Source organism: Musca domestica, unplaced genomic scaffold (assembly GCF_030504385.1).
Source record: "Musca domestica strain aabys unplaced genomic scaffold, Musca_domestica.polishedcontigs.V.1.1 72, whole genome shotgun sequence".
NCBI classification, from domain to species: domain Eukaryota; kingdom Metazoa; phylum Arthropoda; class Insecta; order Diptera; family Muscidae; genus Musca; species Musca domestica.
The window spans coordinates 2,068,893-2,092,479 of record NW_026712388.1 but is presented as its reverse complement, the minus strand read 5'-3'; the positions used below and the strand labels follow the sequence as shown (position 1 = coordinate 2,092,479).

The following is a 23,587-nucleotide window of genomic DNA, read 5'->3' as shown; positions in this document are numbered from 1 at the left end:
ATCGATAATAGTAGCTCACCCATATATTTTAATAAAAATAAAGTATACTCTGAGGCGTATAGAGTAAATAATAAATTTTTGGCACCATAGACAGCAACCAGCAGCATTGTTAATTAGATTAGTTCACTTGGTTCGCGTTAGGTGTATTTTTGGTTATTGTCAGAAACTTTGCCCAGGTAATCACAGAAACTCGAAGCATAGCGCAGCAATTGTTTTGTGGTTTTCGTGACTGTGATAACGACACAACCGTAGTTATTGGTCTGTTCTAGATCTGCAGGAATATAAAAATGTTCACAACGATAACCGATTTTCCCTTAAGGATATTGAAAATAAATTGCAGGTTCTGGAACAGAGCATATGTGAATAGACAGTTAAAGCAACACGTCAGATCAACCGTTTTCATTCTTTTTTTTGACGAATGCGACTTCCAAGTGTGCTGTGGTGTTTTCTTATCCACAGCATAGTAAAATTATGGCAAAGGCTGTGACGAATTGGCAGCAATTTCACTACAAAATTACGTTAAATTTCAGCTTTTTTTAAAATGTCCTGCTCAAAAATCCTTGATTTTTTATAATAATTTCTGCGAATATTTATAGCTTTTATGTCCAAAATTATACTATCAAGTCATTAAATTGTGTAAATGGAGGGAAAAAGTTAAAAAAATTGTTTTAAAAGTTTTTATCGCAATGTAAACTAAATAGAGGTGGCAAGTTTACGCCTTTTCCACATGTCTTAAATTTTTCGCACTATTATTGCTCTAATCCTTGACTTTTAGGAACATAGTGTCCGTGACAATATTTTTTTTTCCAAAAAAAATTGTTAAAACAACATTTAAACCACAAAGTTATTTGTCATGAAAAAAATACTTTTACAAAATCCAGGCCTTGAGGTCTTTAAAAATAAATTGTTTTTAAACAATTCACACCTTTATGTTCTAGGGAAAAATCACCTTTGAAAAAATCATGCCTTCCTGTCCTTTAAAAAAATAATTTTGAAAAATTCACACCTTAAAGTCTTTTATTAAAATTCCCTTTTAACCACAATGTTATATGTCATGACATTCGACTACTTGAAATCTTACCTAAACCTACTGTTTATGTGAGAAACACTACAGCAGCTTTTACTGAACATACCCCACATAAACACTGTTCCTTGTTATTCTTCCCCTATTTCACTCTCTTTCTCTTGCTATGCATATTGTAAATAATGGGATATTGGTTAGCAATACCGTTGTCACTAGCATAAATGTGATTAGAACAAGAATAGCAACAATCGCACAGCAGATAGAAAGAGAGAGAGAGTTGTGAATTTTAAAAGGCATAGAATTTGAGAGTGCTTACCAGTATTGTAATTAAAAGAAGCAACAATGCAAGAAAAACAGGTACTGTTTGCAAAGAAGAATTTAATTGTGAATTTATCATTCCATTTTTGCAATAAAAAGGAGAAGTTGATTGGAACTTCAATAAATAAGTTATTTTATCAATAAATATAAATTGATCTTTTTTGGAAGAATATTATGAACAAGTGGAGGAAGAGTACAAAACTAATGTTACTCATTAAATAACACAGATTTGAAACAAACAGATTTTTGCATTATTACTCGTGAAGAATATTCGATTTATAAGTGGAACCAATATATGTAGTTGGTGTAAAATATTGCCCGTGGATCATTGCTGTTAACAATTGATGGAAAGCAGTGCCATTTATATTTTTCAGCACATTGTTTGTGAAGAAAGTATAGCTAACAATTGAAAAAAGATCATTACCTGTTTGTTGGTGAATCAAGGGTAAGAAGTTTTAGTTTTCCAAAAGGAATTAATTGATGGCTAAAGGGGTGACCAGGGATTATGCATCCGTGGTGGTAAGCCTTAGTAAAGTTGGAGAATGGTTCCAACATTTACTATTATACATCAAGAATATATTAATAATATTGGTAAAAACGAGGAAATATTTCCTATGTTCGACATGAGCAAATTTTTATACCAATGGTGTCTTGAAGTGATCAAACATCTCTATAAAAGCTTTAAGCTTATGCGTATGTATAATTTTTAATGTATATATATAAATTTTGTATTTGTAATGTATATCTTCGGCTGATTACAGCTTCTTGCAAAACTCTTTTGGGATTTTGATCTATAAACCGAATATTATAAAATCCATATGAAACTAGACACTGATCTAGAATCTTTCTTACTTTGCCTCTTTAAACAAAAAAAAATAAGATTTAAGGGAGGTTTTGACTTGAAAATGAAAGAATGTTAAATAAGCTTTAAAAAGTAAACACTTAATTTTCACTGGTAATATATTCAATCCGAGTGTATTTTTCTTCAAAACTAATAAACCTTTGCATAGGGCTTATTCTGAGACTTTTAATGAAATTGTGCGTAAAATATTTCGACCTTTGAAACTTTATGCCTAAAATGATTTTTTTGTTCTTTCACGCATCATCTAAAAAAAGGACTGAATAAAAATTCATGAAAAATAGAGGAAATATGTTTGCGGTATTTATTTATTTTTTTTGTTTTTTTGTTTTTCAAAATTTAAACAAACATTTTCTTGAAACTGAATGGAAATATAGATTTATTTTCCCTGGAGATTGATAGTGAAATTTGATGACTTTGATTTTAACGTCATTTTCAGAAATGATGGTTTGTTTCACTAGTTTAAACAAAAAAGTGTTTTTTTAATTCCGAGCTCTATGTTAAGATTTAGACTTTTCTGTAACCTAGAGTAGTATTTAATGACAAATAATGAAAAAGACCAGGAATACAGCTTTGGTGGCTCCCTTGAAGTTTACAAATTTCGGCACAATACATTCCCAAAAACTAAGGACTTCAAGATATTCTAAAAAAATGAAATCTCTAAAAAATATTTTTAAGGATTCACACCTTTTGGTCATTCAACAAAAATGTTTTTAAAAGACTTACGCTTTAAGATACTTTGGAAAAGATGCATCTTAAAAACATGCCTTAAGATTCCTTGAAAAAATCAAGCGTTAAGTCTTTTGAAAAAATATTTTTAAAACATCACTCCTACTGTCTTTGAAAAAAAAAAATATTTTTAATATATCCTCACCATAAAGTCCTATGAAAAAAACTTAGCCCTTTTTTAATTCTTACCATAAAGGCATATGAAAAAATATTAAAAAAAAAACAAACCTTGAGGTCCTTAAAAACTGCCATGCATAAATCGTCTCTGAAAGTGATTTTATGAAGATCCTCAAAATTTTACATACAATGCACAAAGACATAATACCCTTACCACTATATGGTGTACGGTATAAAAACCAGTGAAACTTCATATGGGTTTATGCAAAATTATAATACAAAACATCTTTTCAGAAAGTTGGCGTCAAAGGCACGAATATTCTTCATCGAATTTCAATATTTTTCACCAAAGAAAATAAATCTCAATTTCCATTACAAAAAAAATTATTAACATCAATGTTGCCACAATAAACGTTGAAAATGTTCCTAATTTTTTTTTTTTTTGATCAACATTTCCTTGCCCTTTTTTCGAATTAATATATGAAAGTTATAAAAGCCGATATTTTAAATAGAAAGTATCAGAGGAAGAAATATTCTTTACAAAAGTTCTCAAAATAAGCCATATATGAAAAACTATTGAATTAACAGAAAGTTTGTATGTAGATTTAGTGATTTTGTGACAGTTTTGCTATTTTCCAAAAAAAAAAAAAAATGGCGCCCAACCTGTGGTTTGGATGATCATGATAGACAAGCGTTTAATATCCCGAAAAGAATTTTTCTTATATATATTTTTCTCCCATATATATCTTCAATCCAAATTACATGAATTTTGGCACACCCGACCGAATTCAGAAGCAAATACAAATTTGGAGAAAATCGGTTTAGACATAGCTATAGCTCCCATATACATGTTTGATCCGATTTGGGGTTTAAAGTCCCTCACACTCGTAATATGCACTCCACAATAATGATATTTGATACCGGGCATCAGATACTGCTCGAAAATACCATTACTGAGATAGGTTCGGATTTTTATATAGCTTCGATATGCATCTTAATCCGATTTTATTAGGTCAAATTGGATAGATTTTTTTTCATATTCAAGCGAATTTTACCATTTGGCGAAACTCAGTTCGATACATTGATTGCTCCAGTAAATATTTTCTAATACAATCCTTATCGAACTTATGTCATGCTTTATACAGCAATGTTATTTGGTTCATAGTTTTTATGATCTACTTTACATAAATTCCCATTATATAATTTTTTTGTTACGGGAGTTATACTAAATAGGCATAGTAGCCTTACTGTTATTTTTCCTATAACTTTTAACCAATCACATTTTACTATCAAAAATCTTCTCTCTGACTTAAGTCACTGGCTGAATTCTTCACACAAGAAAAAGGGATCCATGGTGACCCAGTTAAATTTTTAAGCCGAAATTAACCTAAACTCCATTGACTTAAGTCAGAAAAATATTCTTCTTCCATAAAATTTTGAAAATTAAGTTGATAATAAACTTAATTTTCAAAATTTTATGGAAATTATTATTTTTGCCAAATAATACTATTATAATTTATCATTAACCAAATTTACATTCAATATTTTATCAATTGAAAACATAATGCATTCAAATACCTTTTTTAATCCCCACCTTCCTTCTCAGCGACAACCCCATTTTCACTTTTTCCTTTCATTATTGTTTTTTGTTTAACCCTGCTCCACAAAACATAATTCCTACAAAATTTCTCTGTTTGTTTATCAAAGTTTTTTTTTTGATAAGCAAACGACTGCAACAACAACAGGAAAACAATAACAAAACGAAGTCTAGCGATAGAACGACCCACTCATGCCAAAACTAAACTCAAGAACAAAATATTATTAACAATTTTCAATGGGTGGCGGTGTTCGGTTCGGTTGGGTGGTTCTCTCTCTTACTTTCAGTATTGTTAAAATAATGGTAACGTAAGCATGGCTATTGTGCCACCAAGCCGTGTTAATTAGTCGACGCTAATACGTGCCGCGACACTTCAGTATAATAACAGCAACGACAACAACAATAAAATAATACTACGAATTACAACAACAATAGCAATAATAGTAACGAATATCAATCTATGAATCGAATATTGGCAAAATGTGTGAATTATATAAAATTTTCATTCTTGTCGTAATTTGTTTAAATTTTATTGCCATAAAAGCAGGTGTGTGTATGTGTGATGCAGAAAGTGTTAAATGGAAAATTAATTAAACAAATTGTGCAAAATTAATAGAAAAAAATTGTGTTAAATAATTTTTCCTTATTGTCTCATTTTTGTTTGCATTCATGTCCCAGATAATCCCTGCATTTTCGAGGATACATGTGAACGATGTTTGAGTGCGGATATGTCGTGTGCCTGGTGTACGGATAAGGTATAAAATCGAAATTTAAAAAAAAAAAAAAAAAAAAAATTAAATGAAATAAAATAAAATAAAAAAAGATTGGTATGATAAGTCGAAGGAAAATAAAAATGGAAAATCCAATTTTAATGCCTACATTCCACTGTGCAATCCATGAAAATCTAATCAACAATTGATTTCGTTTGCGGAAAAACATGCGTATTTTTTGATAAGTGACCCAAAGTAGACGTTTATTTTTAGTTAGTAATTATCGATTATTCAGGCCATGCGTACAAAATTAAAAACCTTAGAATTAGCAACGGGTTGGCTGGAAAATTTAAAACATTTTCACAATGCATAACTTGCACTATCGTTATTTTTCCAAAAATGGCGCCCAACGTATAGTTTGAACATAAATGTGAATTAGTCAGAATGTCGAGTAATCAGAGACAATTTTAATACCCCAAAATTAGAAGGAAGCTCGTCTAAAAATTAATGAAATTTTCAAAAATTCAAGATTTGCCATTTGTTTAGTTGTTTTCAAAAATGGCGCCCAACGTGTGAGTTGAATATAAACACTAATTACTCAGAGTTTTAAATAATCAGAGAATTATTCAAAAACTTTGAATAAACAGGAAGTTATTTTAAAAATTAAAAAATTTTAAATTTGCAATTTCGTTACATTTTTGAAAATGGGTCCAATGTGTGACTTGAATTTAAATATTAGACAGTGTTGAATTTTCAGAGGAAGCCTAAAAACCCATTAATTGGCAAGGAGTTCATGAGAAAATTAGTAAAAAAAATCCGACTTTGAAATGCTGTTGTTTTTTTTAATGGAGCCCAACGTGTATGTTGAATAATCAAATTTTTAAACACTTTCTTTTGCAAGGAGTTTATTTAAAAATTAAAAAAAAAAGCAATTTCTTTTTTTGTGAAAATGGCGCCCAATGACTATACAGGGTGAGATAAAAAAACTGCAATAAAGTCAAACACCATAATTTTTATATTTTTTTTTCAATTTTATTGACTAAATGTCGGAAATAGCATAACTTTAGATTTGTTCGAATTGATCACCTTTGGCCTTCAAACGGCCAATGAAACCATCACAAGCTGCCCGAATGTTGCTCTGCGGTATTTTGGCCCATTCCAGGCGAAGCGCTTGCTTGAGGATAAATCTTTTGTGTTTCGTTTTATCGCTCGTTACCGTGATCCTGGTAGCGTAGCTCGACGTCAAGGAAGTGGACGGAAGAAAACAGCAACATCAGCAGAAATGGTTGGAAAGCCAAGAAGAGACTTGATCGAAACCAGCGTCGCAGTGGCCGAAAAATGGCTCGCAAGCTGAACATATCGCAATACTCTATTCGGCGAATATTGACAAATGAGCTCGGGGTAAAGCCATTGAAATTCCGAAAAGTGCACTAAGTTACACCGCAACAGAAAGAAAATAGACTGAAAAGAGCTAAAGAGTTGCTTCGCTTGACCAAAAGTGGTGAACTGCCGAATTTTGTTTTCTCCGATGAGAAAACATTCGTTGTCCAGCAGTTTGTAAACAGAGCAACATTCGTTCGGCGTGTGACGGTTGGTCGTTTGAAGGCCATAATTCTTGCCAAAGGTGACCAATTCGAACAAATCTAAACTCATTCTAAAATTCGATGCAATTTCCGAAATTTTTGGTTCCATTAAATAAAATTAAAAAAAAAAAAATAATTATGGCGTTTGACTTTGTTGCATTTTTTTTGTCTAACCCTGTAAATAATAATTAGTCGGAGTGTCGAATAATCAGAGAAGTATTCAAAATCCTCAAACCAGCAAAAGGTTTACTTACAAAGTAGTTAAATCTCAATAACTCAAAATATGCCATTTCGTTATTTTTCAAATCTCGCGCCCAATATGTGGGTGGAAAATAAATATTAATTAGTCAGAGTGTCGGATATTTAAAGAAACAATTAGTAGTACTCTTGAATTTGGATGGAGTTTCTTTTCATTTTTTAAAAACGCCGCCCAATTTGTGGCATAAATATGAAATAATAATTTTAAAAATGATAAAAAAGTTAAAAACTCAAAATTTGTAGTTTTGTTATTTTGTTCAAAATTGGGGTCCAATGTTTAAAAACTAATGAAATTTCAAAAAGTCTAAATTTGTGTATTTTTCAAAAATGGCACCCAACATGTGAATTGAATATATAAATAATAGACAGAGGATTGAATTGAATTAGGAAGGAGTTTACCTGACAATTAATAAAATTTTCAAGATTCAGCATTTAAAATTTCTTTAATATTCTTAAGCGGAGCTCTAGGTGTGATTTGAATATAAATATTAACTGGTGACAGTATTGAAGGTTCGAGAAGGTATTAACTCCTTTACCATGCTAAAAATTTGTCTTAAAATTAAAAACAAAATATTTTTTTTTTCAAAAATGGCGCCTAATTTGTGGGTTTAATATAAATATTGAACGGATTGAATAAAAATATTAAATATGAATAACCCTGAATTAGGTGCGAGCTTGTTTAAAGATTGGAAAAAATTAAATCTAAAAATGTCGAACTTTTTTATTTCCAAAATGGCGCCCAACATGCGGATTGAATATAAAAATAATTGACTGAACTTTGAATATTTCGAGAAGGATTTTAAACCCTTGAATGAGAAAGGATATCCTTTTCTGGATATTAATAAAATATCAACAATTTTAAATTTCATATTATTGTAAAAGGCGTCCAATGTGTGTTTTGAATAGAAATATTAGTCAGAGTGTTGAATATTAGGAGGATGATTAATTTTTGTAATAGGGTAGTAGTAAAATTAGGCAAAGTAGGTTTAGTAAAAATTGTTATAAACAAAAACAGTGCCAGAAGACTGTTTCCCACCTTAGTGAGACTCGAGTGTTAATTTTTACATAAATATTTTTTTTTTTGGAAAATGAATGGATGGACCATACCGTTTTATACAAAAATCTGTAGTGGAAAATAGTTCACGTATCTAATGTTGCTTCATTTTGAATTTATTAATTTAGTTTCCATTGAACTTTCTTTATCGTCGACTCATCATGCCACCAATCTCCAACAATACTAATATTATTTCATAATCAATTGATATCTCACACACACCCAAATTATGATTTCTTCAACAATCGAAGCTTTATGAACTGCGTTATCGCTGCCTTAATCGCACCCAACTATTGGAGAATGGTTGCCGACCTGATTACATTTACGAAAATGAACCGGAATTGCATACCCTCATCGATGCACCCCTTAAGGATTATGAGGCGAGTAGTAGTCGTGCTACACAGGTACAGCCGCAGCGCGTTTATGTTAAGCTGGTGAAATGTAAGTAAATAAAAATATATTTTTTTCTAGGGTATTTTTATCCACAACATTTTCAAAATTTTCATTTGGCCAACATTTTTTAAAAAAAAAAGTTCATAAATTTTAAGAGGCTCATACATGTATAAAATAGTAGTGAAGGAACTGACTGAATGCCTGGCTTTTTGAGAATCAACGGCCAGATGAAACGCCTGAAGCTATAATCTTGAAAATTTGCACAAGGGTTAGTCTTGGTGCGTAGGCGTGTGATAAGTATGTGTTTTTTGGCAATACGTACGTAAAAGAAAAAAATACTAAAATGTACAAAAATTCGTACTAAAAGTGTACGAAAAGTTCTTAAATGTACTAAAAATGGAATGATTGTTTGTCGAATGCTATGAGCTACAATTCTAAAATTTAGAATGAAAGTCGTGCAGGATAGATGTACCAAAGGGTTTTTTGGAAATTCGAACTTTAAGGTTACGAAAAGCTCTAAAATGATACGAAAGAAAAGAAATACTAAAATGGTACCACTTGGCACTTTGTAAAGTACTATATTTGGTACTAGGGTCATTGTTCATGTGTAGGTTGTTTCGTAAATGTATACCATAATTGTACGAAAAGTACTGAATGGTACTATACTTCGTATTGGGTTAAGGGATAGATTAAAATTTCGGAAATTCGATATGGATGTTACTGTTGGTATCTGTGCTTGAGATTTGTTGGAGATTTGGAAATGCGTTCTATATTCGTGCGAATAGTACAAAGTAGAGTAAAGGAATTAGAGTAAAGGAATACTTCTGAAATTGTTAAATTTGATATGGATGTCACTGTTGGTATCCGGAATTGATATATGGACGTGGTTTTGGAACTGCATACTATAATTGCACGGAAAGTACTAAATATGGTATTGAGTGAAAGAACGGAGATGAAACCCTGACATTTGTTATTAATGACACTCTTGGTGTCTGGGGTTAACCTATGGAGTTGATCTTGGAAATGTTTACTATAATTGTACGAAATAAGGCATTGGGGGAAGGGATGGAGCTGGAATCCTTAAATTTGATATTGAGGCCTCTCATGGTATTTGGAATTGCGATATGGAGTTGATTTTTGTAATATATCCTATAATTGTACCCAAAAGTACTAAATAATACTAAATTTGATATTGGGTGTGGGGACTTGGTCGGAATCCTAACATTTGATATTGAAGTCTCAGTTGGTATCTGGAATGGATATATGGAGGTGATTTTGGAAATGCGTACTATAATTGTTGGAAAAGTACTAAGTGGTACTAAATTGGGTATTGGGTGAATGTATAAAGCTGGAATACTGAAATTTCATATTAAGGTTTCTGTTGGTATATGGAGGGTATTTTTTGGAAATGTGTACTATAATTGAACGAAAAGTACTAAATGGTACTAAGTTTGGTAAAAGCTGAAATCCTGAAATTTAATGTAAATGCCACTGTCGGTTTCTAAGGTTGAGATGCAGTGGTGGTTAAAGAGATGTGTACGATAATTGTACGAAAAGTACTAAATTTGGAACTGGGTAAAGGCATAGAGCTGGAATCCCGAAATTTTATATTGAAGTCTTTGTTGGTATCTGGTGTTGTTGATCTAGTGGTGGTTTTTCAAATGCCTACTATAGTTGTTCGAAAAGAACTAAATAATACTCTGAGTTTCTAGGATGATCAGATGTAGATAGTTTTCGATATGGGTGCTAATGTCACTCAAAATTGGTATTGGGTGAAGGTATAGAACAGAAATTCGAAAATTTGATATGGAGGTCACTGTTGGTTTCTAGGGGGACGTTGAAATAATTTTGGACAGGAAAATTAAATGTGGGTCCATTGTTCAAAATTAAATATTTTGAAGACTTTTTTTGGGGTAAAAAGGTAAACATTTTCCTACTTTTTTCATTCCGAACACAGAAAAACTTGAAAAATATACAAAAATTGAAATTTTTATAAAAAAATTACAAACTTATCTAATTATGCATTTTGAGTACTAGCAAGTAAAAAAGCACCTAAATTCGGTCGGGCCGAACATTCAATACCCTCTACCATATGGAAGGAAATGGAAAATCTTTAGCAAAATTTCGTCGAAATATACTGTTTAAATAAAGACGATGCATAAGTGATTTTTTGCCATAGGCGGTAGTACCCATTAGGATCTTAAAATACGAAATATAAAAAAAATAATTTAACGATGTCGATAATACCATCATGTAGTATACGAAGACGTGGACTTGCATAGACAATTTTCTGGCATAGGTTGAAATATCCATAACGGAATTCAAATACGAAATGTGAAACAATTCCGGTGAAAAACGTGGCTGAAATCTTCAAAATACCGAATATCGGGAGGTATCTTCAAATGGTGGCTATACGAACACGTAGACCAGCATGCTAAATTTTTCGTTAGAGGCTGTAGTACCCATTACGAACATTAAATACGAAATTTGAAACAATTCCGGTATATAATGTCTCCAATATCATAAAAATACAGAATATTGGAAGGTACCTTTATATTGGGACTATGCGTGGACCTACATAGGTAATTTTGCGTCGTAGGTTGTAGTACGTATTACGAGCATCAAATACGAAATTCCAAACAATTCCTGTGAATAATGTCGCTAAAATCATAAAAATACCGAATCATGGGAGGTACCGATATGTAGGGGCCTATACGAAGACGTGGGCCTGCATATGTTATTTTTTACCAATACAAAATTTGAAACAATTTCGGAGCATAATGTCGCTAAAATACCGACTATTGAGAGGTATCGTTATATGGAGGCTATATGAAAACGTGGACCGAAATGACTCATTTCTCTCTCTGTTCCAGAACCTCCAAGATTCTACTAGCAATTGTTTTTTTGATATAATAATGGAAAAATTGGCCGTCGTAGTAAAATTTTTTACATTCTTGCTGTTCGGGAACAGAGCAATATACTACCTCTTTTCATCGGCCCTGTTGCAGATTTTCTAGATTCCAGCATTATCCATACCGACAGGGTTTGAAATGTTCTTCTTGAATTTATAAGACATTTGAGCTTTGATTTAAAAAAAAAAAAAAAAAAAAAAAAAAAAAAAAACAAAAATAAAAAATTATCGACTCTGTCTTCCCTGGTGGCTATAAGTCATCAATAAAATCAAATGTCCACAACAAAAGTGACTCAGTGAATGAATGAATAACTAACTGTTCATTGCGGAGACCGGTGGAACTGATAAAAAATATTAGCTTGTCTCTTATCATGCATTTCATTGTTTGTGTCTCTGTTAGGAAAGAGAATTTCGAAATTGCAAAATGCTGAGACACTGTCTCTCATTCTCAAAACAATTGGGTCTCCCATTCTATCGACCCAGTCTGCGGCTAGATAAGATGAGACCTTAGAATGTTATCTAATACGAGTATGTACGGACACACATATTTTTGGAGAAGCTACCTTGTTGTGTTGTATTTGTAGAACTTTGGATTTTATTTACGGTAGGTTGTTATCAGAATTCTTTCGATTTTTTTCGGGGGTACTAATGTCCCACTTTTCCTTTTTTTGCTCTCCGGGGTTTAGCTACGCGGTTTGTTTTAGATCGAGTTTCTTTGTTTATTTGTTATTGTTATTATTTTTACTAGTTTTTTTCTTTGTTTTTCTGTTTTTTTTTTTTTTGCTGTTGACAATGCCTACCGTTGCCAATGTTGTTCTTGTTGTCATTCTCAGCGTTGTTGTTTCTGTTTTCAGGTGATGAGAGCAAGATTGTGCGGTATTTATGTCACCTATTAATTTGACATTTGTTTGTTGACATTTGTGATTAAGTCGGATAGAGTTTTGACACGTTTTGTTTTGATTATGATTTTAGTTGTTGTGTCACACAGTTGATGTTTGTGTAAAGTGCGTGTGTGCATGTGGGGGTGGGGTAGGAGGTGCTGAATGAAATTTTGGTAAGTTATTAAACTGATTAGAAATCTTATCAGAAAAGTGAGAGAAGAGTTGGATTTTTCATTTATGTAGTAAAAAATATTTAAGGGGTATTCGGACCAGCCTAAAAACTAATATTTTTTGGGATTAGAGTGTTTTTGTACAACAAAAGGTAGAATTGACACTAAATATTGCAGACCTTCCCCCAATAAAGTAAAGTGGTGCTTATGTCTAATTATCATATTCTTCAAAGTCCAGATGGACCAATGAGGCTAGAATCGTAAAATTTCGCATGAGGATCCCTTTTGGTGCGAAAAGATTCAATAAAACGTGATTGTTATAATTTCGAAATAAAAAGTACTAAAAATACCTAAAAGTACGAATCATTTTCCCCTCAGAGGGTATATATCATTTGATACGGCCAAAACGTGCCTCATCGAAATAACGTCTTTAGCCCCTAGGTCTCTTTGGGCAAAATCCGTTTTAGGAAATTTGGGGTCGATCTATTGCAGTTCGTCCGTTTGCCTGTCAGGCTGGTTGGTACGCACGAGAACTCTCGAAGGTTCGTTGTAATAATTTTTATCAAAATTGGATCCAATGCGGAGATGGGGGAATTGGTTCACACATTCTGGTACAGACAAAAGGCCACATTTTACAAAGTATATTAACTTTGTCATTCCGTTTGTAACTCCTAGAAATACTCATGTCATACCCAACAAAGTATATATATTCTTGATCAGTGTAAAATTCTAAGTCGATTTAACCATGTCCGTCTGTCTGTCTGTCCGTCTGTCTGTTGTAATCACGTTATCTTTCGAACGAATTGAGATAGAAGGCTAAAATTTTGTACACGTGTTTATTTTTGCAGTAGGCAGGTTAAGTTCGTAAATGGGCCATGTAGGTCCACGTCTTCGTATAGGCCCCATACAACGGTACCTCCCGATATTCGGTATTTTGATGATTTTAGCGACATTATTCACCGGAATTGTTTCAAATTTGGTATTTGAGATTCGTAATGGATACTACAGCCTATGACAAAAATTGTCTGTGCAGGTCCACGTCTTCGTATAGCCCCCATATAACTGTATCTCCCAAAATTCGGTATTTTGATTATTTTACCGTCATTATTTAACGGAATTGTTTCAAATTACGTATTTAGAGTTCGTACTGTTCGAACTACAGTCTGTGACGTAAAATTGTCTATGCAGCTACAGGTCTTCGTATAGGCCCCATATATAAGTACCTCCCTATAATCGGTAGGTATAATACCAACCGAAATTTTTAGAGATGTCGTATTGGACGTTCGTAATGGATGCTATAGCCTGTGACAGAAAATTGTTTCGAATTCGAATATGGTAATGGCTTATGACAAACAATGCCTATGTAGGTCCACGGCGTATAGACCCCAATATAACGGCTATATTCGGTATTTTTAAAATTTTAACAGAATTTTTTAAGGACTTTATTTTTTGAAAATTTCCAAATTCGTTCCAAATGGTGGACAGGTATTCAAAGTTCGGCCCGGCCAAACTTATTGCTTTTTAACTTGATAATACTCAAAATCAAAAATTCGTACATCGTACTAAATTTTCAGAGACCTAAATATCAAATGTTCGAATTCCGGCTGTATCCTTTTACTCAATTTATTCCCACATTTTTTACCAGGCACCAACAGTGACATCAATATTAAATTTCGAGATTTCAGCTCTACCCCCTAACCCAATTTCAAATTTAGCACCCTTTAGTACTTTTCGTACAAATATTGGACACATTTCTAAAACCACCTCCATATCCAACCACCGACACCACCGTATAATTTATATCAAATTTCAAGATGTCAGCTCTGTTCCTCCACTCTATACCAAATTTAGTGCTATTTCGTACAAATATTTCCAAACCACCATCAAGTCTCAATTCCAGATTCAAACGGAGACCTTAGTATTAAATTTCGGGATACCACATTTATCCCTTCAATCATACTACACATTTCCAAAATCACCTCCATAAATCAATTCCACCAAAAGGGAAATTTATTCCAAATTTCCCTCCACCCAATACCAGATTTAGTACTATTTAGTACATTCCGTACAATTATAGTACACATTTTCAGAGCCACCTCCATATCTTAACCACAGTCTCCAACAGTGGTATCTATATCAAAATTCAAGATTTCTCCAGTCCTTTACCCAATACCCAATTTAGTACCACATAGTACTTTTTGTACAACTGTAGTACACATTTCAAAACCAACATCATGTGTCCACGTTTCTACCCTTATCCAATTGTACCAAATTCAGTACCATTCAGTACTTTTCGTATAAATATAGGACTCATTTCCAAACCACCGCCAAATTCCAAACACAGATACCATCAGTAATCTTATTATCAAATTTCAGATTTTTATCCACATCGCTTCACCGAAAACCAAATTTAGTACCATTTAGTACTTTTCGTACAATTATAGTAAACATTTCCAAAACTATCTTCATATGTTCAGGCTAGACATGACCCTAATATCAATGTTCCGATTTCAAGCACTATCTGTTTACCCAATATCAAATTGTACCAAACATAGTACTGTTTAGTACTTTTCGTACACTTGTACTACACACATCCAAAACCACCTCTGTATCACAAACCAACCACCAACAGGGATTTCAACACAAAAATTCAACATTCCAGCTTCATCAGTTCACCCTAAGCCGAACTGCTGCCATAGTACCATTTAGTATAGCTCTCACACTTATTATAGATTTCCGAAACCACCTTCATATATGAAACTTGCAGCCCAACCTTGATTCTTATACCAAATTTCAAGTTTTTAGTTCTTTTCGTTCACAAATTATCAAAAGGACCCATTTTAGAAATATAGGTCCATTTCAGAACATATCCTAAATTTAAAGTTCGAATTTCCAATAACCCTTTGGTGCATCTATCTTATAGGCCATCAATAACTCTCATTCCAAATTTCAGAATTCCAGCTCGATTGGTTCATCAAAATTTCAATTTGTACCAAATTTAGTATCATTTAGTACACATAAGTACGAAATTCCAAAGCTTCCCATATACCCCAATCCTACACTCCCACAGTAATCCCATTTTCAAATTTTAGAAATTCAACTCCATCGGTTCATCAGAAATCCAAATTGTACCAAATTTAGTACGGTTTATTACACATAAGTACAAATTTCCAAAACTACCTACATACCCCAATCTTACACTCCCACAGTAATCCACTTTCCAATTTTCTGGATACCAGTTCTATTAGTTCACCCAAATCCAAATTGTACCAAATTTAGTACCATTTGGTACACATAAGTAGGAATTTCGAAAGCTTTCTATATACCCCAAACCTACACTCCCACAGTAATTCCAATTCCAAATTTTAGAATTCCGTTTCCATAGGTTCACCTAAAGCCATATTGTACCAAATTTAGTACCATTTAGTATACTTGAGGACACATTTTCATAACTAACTACATCATACGGTCCAATATAAATCATATTTTCAAATTTCAAGATTCCAACTCTACCGGTTCACTCAAAATTTAAATTGTACCAAATTTAGTACCATTTAGTATACATTAACACGACTTTTTAAAATAACCTGCATAACACAATCCAACAATGCAATAGTATCTTATCTTATTTCTAAATTTCACGATTTCAACTCCATTGGTTCTTTCAAAATTAAAATTGTAACAAATTTAGTACACATAAGTACATAAGTCAGTCCAACAATGCAATAGTAATCTTATTTACAAATATCAGGATTCCAAATCTATTGGTTTCCCCAAAATCCAAATTGTACTATTTTTATTACCATTTAGTACACATAAGTACGAATTTTCAAAACTACCTACATTCCTCAGTCCAACAGTGCAATTGTAATCTTATTTCTAAATTTTACGATTTCAACCCCATTGGTTCTTCCAAAACTTAAATTGTACCAAATTTAGTACTATCTAGTACACATTAGTACGAATTTCCAAAACTACCTATATTCCTCAGTCCTAACATACAATACTAGTCTTATTTTTAAATGTCCGAATTTCGGCTCTGTTGGCTCACCTAAATAAAAATTGTACCAAATTTAGTACCATTTAGTACTTTTCGTGCACATAAGTAAAAATTTCGAAAACTACCTCCATATTCCGCCAGGATTCCAACTCCAGCACTAATCCTCCAAATTCGAATTGTACCAAATTTAGTGCCGTTTAGTACTTTTAATGTACATAAGTGTACACCTCCAAAATTACCTTCTTACGTCGACCCTACACCTCAATTTGATTCCCATTTCAAATTTTAAGTTTTTAGCTATAACCGTTCACATGATACGAAATGGTATCAAATGTAGTACATTTTAGTACTTTTCGTACGCTTATGGTGCGAATTTCCAAAAACCCTCAGGAACATATATCATGTACTCCATCAGTGGCCCTCATTCCAAATTTAAGAGTTTTAGCTCTACTGCTTCCTCAAATAGAAGGGGTATCATATTGAGTACCTTTTAATACTTTCCATACTGTTCTAGTATGAATTTCTGACCCCTTCGGACCAAGAGTGACCCTCACCCAAGAGATTCCAGCTTCAGCCGTTTCGTCGGGGCGTTGATGAATCGTTATGAATCTACTGCTCCTTCAAATAAAAAGGGTATCATATTTAGTACCTTTTATTACTTTCCGTACCGTTCTAGTACGAATTTCTGACCCCTTCGGACCAAGAGTGACCCTCACCCAAGAGATTCTAGCTTCAACCGTTTCTTCTGAGCGTTGATGAATCGTTATGAATCTACTGCTCCTTCAAATTAAAAAGGGTATCATATTTAGTACCTTTTAATACTTTCCGTACCGTTCTAGTATGAATTTCTGACACCTTTGGACCAAGAGTGACCCTCACCCAAGAGATTCTAGCTTCAGCCGTTTCTCAATATTTTGACCTTCAACGTCATCCTTCTAAAATCATGCTTTGCAGGAGGATTGCTAAACAAAATCAAATTTCTCTTTCTTTTTTTTCAGCCCATCCAGAACGCATCAAGCTCTCGTATCGGCCGGCACGATACAATCCGCTAGATCTGTATATTCTTATGGATCTCACCTGGACGATGCGTGATGATCGTGAGACATTGATAAAACTTGGCCTCGAGCTGGCAACAACATTACGAAACCTTACAACAAATTATCGTTTGGGTTTCGGTAGCTTTGCCGATAAACCCGAAATGCCAATGATAATGCCACAGCTCCGAGAGAATCCCTGTGCCAAGGAGCGGCAGGTGTGTGAACCCACCTACGGGTATCGTCATCATTTGGCTTTGACGGAGAATGCAAAGGAATTTGTGCAGTCGGTAAATGCAAGTAGAGTCACCGGAAATCTAGATAATCTTGAGGGTGGTCTAGATGCCCTAATGCAGGTGTTGGTGTGTCCCAAGGAAATCGGCTGGAAAGAGGAAGCTCGTAAGGTGGTCATTTTGGTAACCGATGGCTTTATGCACTTTGCCGGTGATGGCGTTTTGGCTGGCATAACCAAAAAGAATGACAAGCGATGTCATTTGAGCGGTGAGGGAGAGTATTTGGGTTCCCTGGTCTATGATTATCCGTCGCTGGAGGAGATCTATCGTGAGCTGTTGGAAAGGAAGATTAGTGTGATATTCGCTGTGACGGAGGATGTGGTGCCCACATATCGGGAATTCAGTAGTCTTATGAAGGAAATCAGTAATGTGGAGATATTGAGTGCAGATTCGTCGAATATTTTGGAGTTGATCCAGAAGAGGTAAGGGGAAGCCAAAAACAAAAAAATAGGAGGGGGCTTCGGAGTAGACCAACGACTTCTTCTCTCATTTTAGTGAAATTTAAAAACAAATTCTGAATTTAAAACTGAAAATTTGGAAAATTCCAGAAAAACTTAATTTAATATAATATCCATAATTCCGATTCTGGCAATCTGAACTCGTTTGGTTTGCCAAAACCAAAAATCACTTTATCTCCATTTTTCTTTACAGCTACGAAAATTTCATCAAGCGAACCCAGTTTTCGGACAACAGTCCCGATTTCATCCGAGTGGAGTACGAAACAGATTGTGGCGGGCAATTTCCAACATTGCTGAAACGCAATTACTGCAATGATGTGGCCCTAGGCACAACGGTAGACTTTTACATAAATTTAACCCTCACCGATTTCCCCCAAACTGGGGTCTATGTAAGTTTGTCGAATTCAATTTCCCATTATGTTCTGTATTTTTTTTTTTTTGGAATTTTGCAACATTTCAGACCCATAAAATTCGCATCGAAGAGTCAGCCCTAAATGAGTTCATGGAAATCGAGGTGGAGATACAAAAGCCCTGTCCCTGTGCCGAGGAGTCTGATCCAACTGATGAATACTCACGTTTCCAGTGCAATGACAATGGCTATATGCAGTGTGGCATGTGCCAGTGTGATCCGGCATGGTAAGATATGGATATACATAGACCGCATATCAAGGGTCCCCATTATATAAAGATAGTCTATTCAAGATTTTCAATGCAGAAGCCCATAAGGTGACCTTTTATTGGAAGAGAACCTCCTAGAGGTTGGTCCTTTTATGGGATGGGGGACTTCTGTAGGTCTTTCTGAAATATGATCTTCCTCAGGTTTCCAATGTACCACGACTTTCTACCTTATTGATATAACTTTTGGTATTTTATGGGTAGAGAACCTTCCAGAGATCGGACCTTTATAGAAAGAAACATTACACAGATGCACTTCTATGGATAGAAGGACTTCTACAGGTATTCTAAAGTTAGAATACCCACTGGAGTTCTTCTGTAGCTACAAACCATCTGTTGAACTTCTACAGGTCTTCTCGGAGCTAAAAGGCCTTTTCCGAGTCTTTTATGTTTAGAAGATTTTCTGTGAATCGTAAAAGTCACCTGTGGCTAGAGGTTCTTTTTAAGATCTTCAATGGAGGAAATACCTTCCATAGTTCCCTTGGGGGTAGAAGACTTTCAATAGATAAAAGACCCTTGACAGGTCTTCTATGGGATGGGAGACTTCTGTAGGTCTTTTTGGAATATGATCTTCAGCAGGTTTCCAATGCACCACGACATTCTACAGGCCCTCTATGGTGAAAAATTATTGAGGTAACTTTTGCTCTTTTATTGGTCGAGAACCTTTCAGAGGTCGGCCCTTCATAACAAGGAACATTTCGTAGAAGCACTTCTATAGATAGAAGGATCTCTACAAGTCTTCTAAGGTTAGAATACCCACTGTAGCTATGGACTATCTGTAGAGCTTATACAGGTCTTCTCGGGGCTAGAAGGCCATTTCCGAGTCTCTTATGTTCTGAAGATCTTCCGTGAGTCTTATAAGTCACCTGTGACTAGAGGTTCTTCTAAAGATCTTCAATGGCCGGAATATCTTCCATAGGTCTCTTAAAGTTAAGATAAGATCTTCAGCAGGTTCTCTATGAACAAACGACGTCTATGCTTAAAAGGCCCTCAACAAATCTATTTCAGCTAAAATGTCTTCTACGCCTTATTTTGGCTAGAAAAACTTCTGCAGGATTTTTAACCTTGTGCAAACTTTTGAGCGCTAGAAGACTTCTTACAGGCCTTCTAAGAATAAGGTACACTTCACAGGTCATACATGGTTAGAAAATATCTCCACATCCTTTATAAATAGAAGACCTTCAATGGGCCTTCTCATGGCAAGAAGGTCGTTTTCGGTTTATTATGTTTCGAAGACCTTCTATGAGTCCAGAGGTTCTTTTAAAGAAATTCAATGGCCGGAAGATCTTCCACGGGACCCTTGTGGTTAAAAGACTTTATATAGGCCTTATCAATGGATAAAAGACCCTTGACAGGTCTTCTATGGCAAAATACATTCAATAGGCTTTCTATGGATAATCGACTTTCTACGCGTCATCAAGGGTTAAAAGGGCCTCAACAAATCTCTATTTTATCTAAAATGACTTCTACGCCCTATTTTGGCTAGAAGAACTTCTGCAGGACTTCTAACCTTCAGCAAAATTTTCAGCGCTAGAAGACTTTCTGCAGGCTCTCTAAATATAGAAGACACACCGCAGGTCTTACATGGTTAGAAATCGTGTCCAGGTTCTTTATAAATAGAAGAAGACCTTCTATGGGTCTTCTCACGGCAAGAAGACCGATTTCGGGGTTTTTTAGAGGTTCTTTTAAAGATCTTCAATGGCATGAAGATCTTTGGGAAGGCCTTCTGTATGTTTCTTCTGGAATAAGATGATATTCAGTAGGTTTACTATGGACAAACGTCTTTCTACAGGTCGTCTAGGGTTAAGAGGGCCTCAGCAAATCTCTATTTCAGCTCAAAATGACTTCTACGCCCTATTTTGGCTAGAAGAACTACTGCAGGACTTCTAACCTTCAGCAAAATTTTCAGCGCTAGAAGACTTTCTGCAGGCCCTCGAAAAATAAAAGGCACTCCACAGGTATTCCATGTTTAGAAATCGTCTCCAGGTTCTTTATAGATAGAAGACCTTCTATACGTATTTCATGGGTGTGTTCGGGTAGATTACCTTTTATAAGTCTTCTGAGGCTAGAATACCATTTATCGGTCATACATTTGCCGGAAGGCCTACTGAACAAAGGAGAGAAAGGAAGAGGTCGTCTGTGGTTAAAAGAGCTTCAACAAATCTCTATTTCAGCCAAAATGAGTTCTACGCCCTATTTTGGCTAGAAGAACTTCCTCAGGACTTCTAACCTTCAGCAAATTTTTCAGCGCTAGAAGACTTTATGCAGGCCCTATAAAAATAAAGGACACTCCACAGGTCTTTCATCGTCTCCAGGTTCTTTATAAATAGAACATCTTCTATACGTAATTCATGGGTGTGCTCGGGTAGATAACATTCAATAAGGCTTCTGAGGGTAGAAGTCCATTTATTGGTTATAAGTTTGTACAAAGGCGAGAATAGCACACAACCTTATGTTTCGATTGCTGATTCAATTCTCTGTACGGCTCGAAGGATCAAATGTACAAAGGCGAGAAAGAAAACATAACCTTACAGTTCGATTCTCTATCCGGCTCGAAGGACCAAATGTACAAAGGCAAGAAAGGAAACATTGCCTAACGTTTCGATTGTTGATTCAATTCTCTATCCGGCTCGAAGGACCAAATGTACAAAAGCCAGAAAGGAAAGACAACCTTACGGTTCGGTTGTTGATTCGATTCTCTATCCGACTCGAAGAACCAAATGTACAAAGGCGAGAAAGGAACACAACTATGTTTCGATTGTTGATTCCAATCTCTATCCGACTCGAAGGACCAAATGTACAAAGGCGAGTAAGAAAGATAAAGAAAGACAACCTTACGATTCGGTTATTGATTCGATTCTATACCCAGCTCGGAAGGAAACACAGTCTTACGACTCGATTGTTGATTCGCATTTCTATCCGCCTCGATTGCACCAAATGTAGTAAGGCGAAAAAGAAAACATTAACATATGGTCCGATTCTTTATCCGCTTCGAATGACTAAATGTACAAATGTGAGGAAGGAAACATAACCTTACGGTTCAATTGTTGGTTTGACTAACTGACTGTCCAAATTGTGCTAAATATTTGCCCTTTTCCAGCCGATCGACTAAACTAAATTATTGCTGTTATTTTTTTATTTTCAGGACTGGTCCATTTTGTACCTGCCCCACAGACGCCACTAATGCCACGACCCTCGAAGCCATTGAGCGACTTTGTCGCAAACCCTATGATATAAAACAACCCGATGATCTTGGTCCCGTTTGTTCGAATCGTGGCGAATGTGACTGCGGCACCTGTTTCTGCTTCCCCGGATATGAGGGTAAATTCTGTGAATGCCCTGAATGTAACGCTGACTGTGATCCTGAACGTGCGGACTGCGTGTGCGGCCAGTGCGTTTGTAAATATGGCTGGTCCGGCAATCGTTGTAATTGTAAAGAGAGCACCGATGGCTGTATTGGTCCCATGGGTGAGGTGTGTTCCGATCGCGGTTATTGTGAGTGTGGTGAATGTGTTTGTGACGAACCGTATGTGGGCAGGTATTGTGAAATCGGCTCAGAGACGGACAATAAGTTTTGCACATTCTTTGAGCCGTGTGTCAGTTGTATGATCGAGGAGAAGACGGCGTCGGGCAAGTGTCCGAATGTTACGGATATATGTGGCAAGGCGGAGAAACATGAACGTTTTACCGCGGTCTATGTCACTGAGGAATTGGGTAGGTTTTCAAAACAAAATCTAATTTTGTGGAATTTTTATCTACTCTTTTGTTTTTTTTTTTTGTAGATATTGAGAATCGCTGCCTGGCCCGAGTAGAAAATGAATTCGGCATTGAGTGTGACCACTATTTCACCTACAAAATGATTAATCATCTGGAAAATTATCTACTGATACAGATCAACAAATGCGAACCGATTAATTATGCGAGCGTAATTGGTTTCGTAATGTTGGCAACATTTATTTTAGGACTCATCATCATCTGCATTATATGGGGCTGCATCCGAGCCAAGGATGCCCGTGAATATGCCCGTTTTGAGGCCGATCAGGCAAGAGGCTACTTCATGGAAAGTCCAATATACAATGATCCCATTCGAAAATATGTCGTTCCCAAGGAAATTAATCGCAAACAGAGCAATCCATTTTTATAGTTAAGAGAGAGAGAGAGAGAGGGAGAGGGAGAGAAGAACAAATGTTTAGTTTATAAGTATGAAATGACAATAAATAAGTAAAAGAGCATAGCTGAGATGTCATTTTCAATCCGAAGTAAACTCGGCTTTTTGCCCTCCACAATGTGACAACTTGAGTCATTTGTCAAAGCCTGTACAAAAGAGGATTCTAGTCCATTCAGTTGTAAACTGTGATTATGACCTTCAACTGCGGCTTGTATGCAAAATATCGATCTAAAAAAAAATTGTGAGAATATTTGTGGGTGAGGTACAAGAAAGGGTCCGCAGATATATATCACCTTTACAACAGATCTTGTGTTAGGAAAAATGTTTCTGTGTGTGAAATATAAAGAAAGTTGGA

At 34.9% G+C, this 23,587-nt stretch overlaps 1 protein-coding gene across 2 annotated transcripts; it reads left to right on the top strand.

Moving 5' to 3' along the window:
* Positions 1-1,566: 1,566 nt before the first annotated feature.
* On the top strand, positions 1,567-23,301 carry LOC131800434 (integrin beta-nu-like). 2 transcript variants are annotated; one of them, XM_059130316.1, is made up of 8 exons: positions 1,567-1,787; positions 5,323-5,399; positions 8,501-8,690; positions 17,603-18,353; positions 18,583-18,778; positions 18,850-19,025; positions 22,210-22,778; positions 22,847-23,301. In XM_059130316.1, the coding sequence occupies exons 2-8, from the start codon at positions 5,373-5,375 to the stop codon at positions 23,206-23,208; spliced, it is 2,271 nt and encodes a 756-aa protein (XP_058986299.1). In that variant the 5' UTR covers positions 1,567-1,787; positions 5,323-5,372; the 3' UTR covers positions 23,209-23,301. The 2 variants fall into 2 exon arrangements, with proteins under 2 accessions (XP_058986299.1, XP_058986298.1); XM_059130315.1 differs by lacking the exon at positions 1,567-1,787 and adding an exon at positions 4,830-5,191.
* Positions 23,302-23,587: the final 286 nt, after the last annotated feature.

Coding starts and splice junctions, on each gene's coding strand:
- LOC131800434 (XM_059130315.1), top strand. CDS start 5,125: ATGTGTGAATTATATAAAATTTTCATTCTTGTCGTAATTTGTTTAAAT. Junction 18,354..18,582: donor TTGGAGTTGATCCAGAAGAG/GTAAGGGGAAGC, acceptor TTTTCTTTACAG/CTACGAAAATTTCATCAAGC. Junction 19,026..22,209: donor TGCCAGTGTGATCCGGCATG/GTAAGATATGGA, acceptor TTTTATTTTCAG/GACTGGTCCATTTTGTACCT.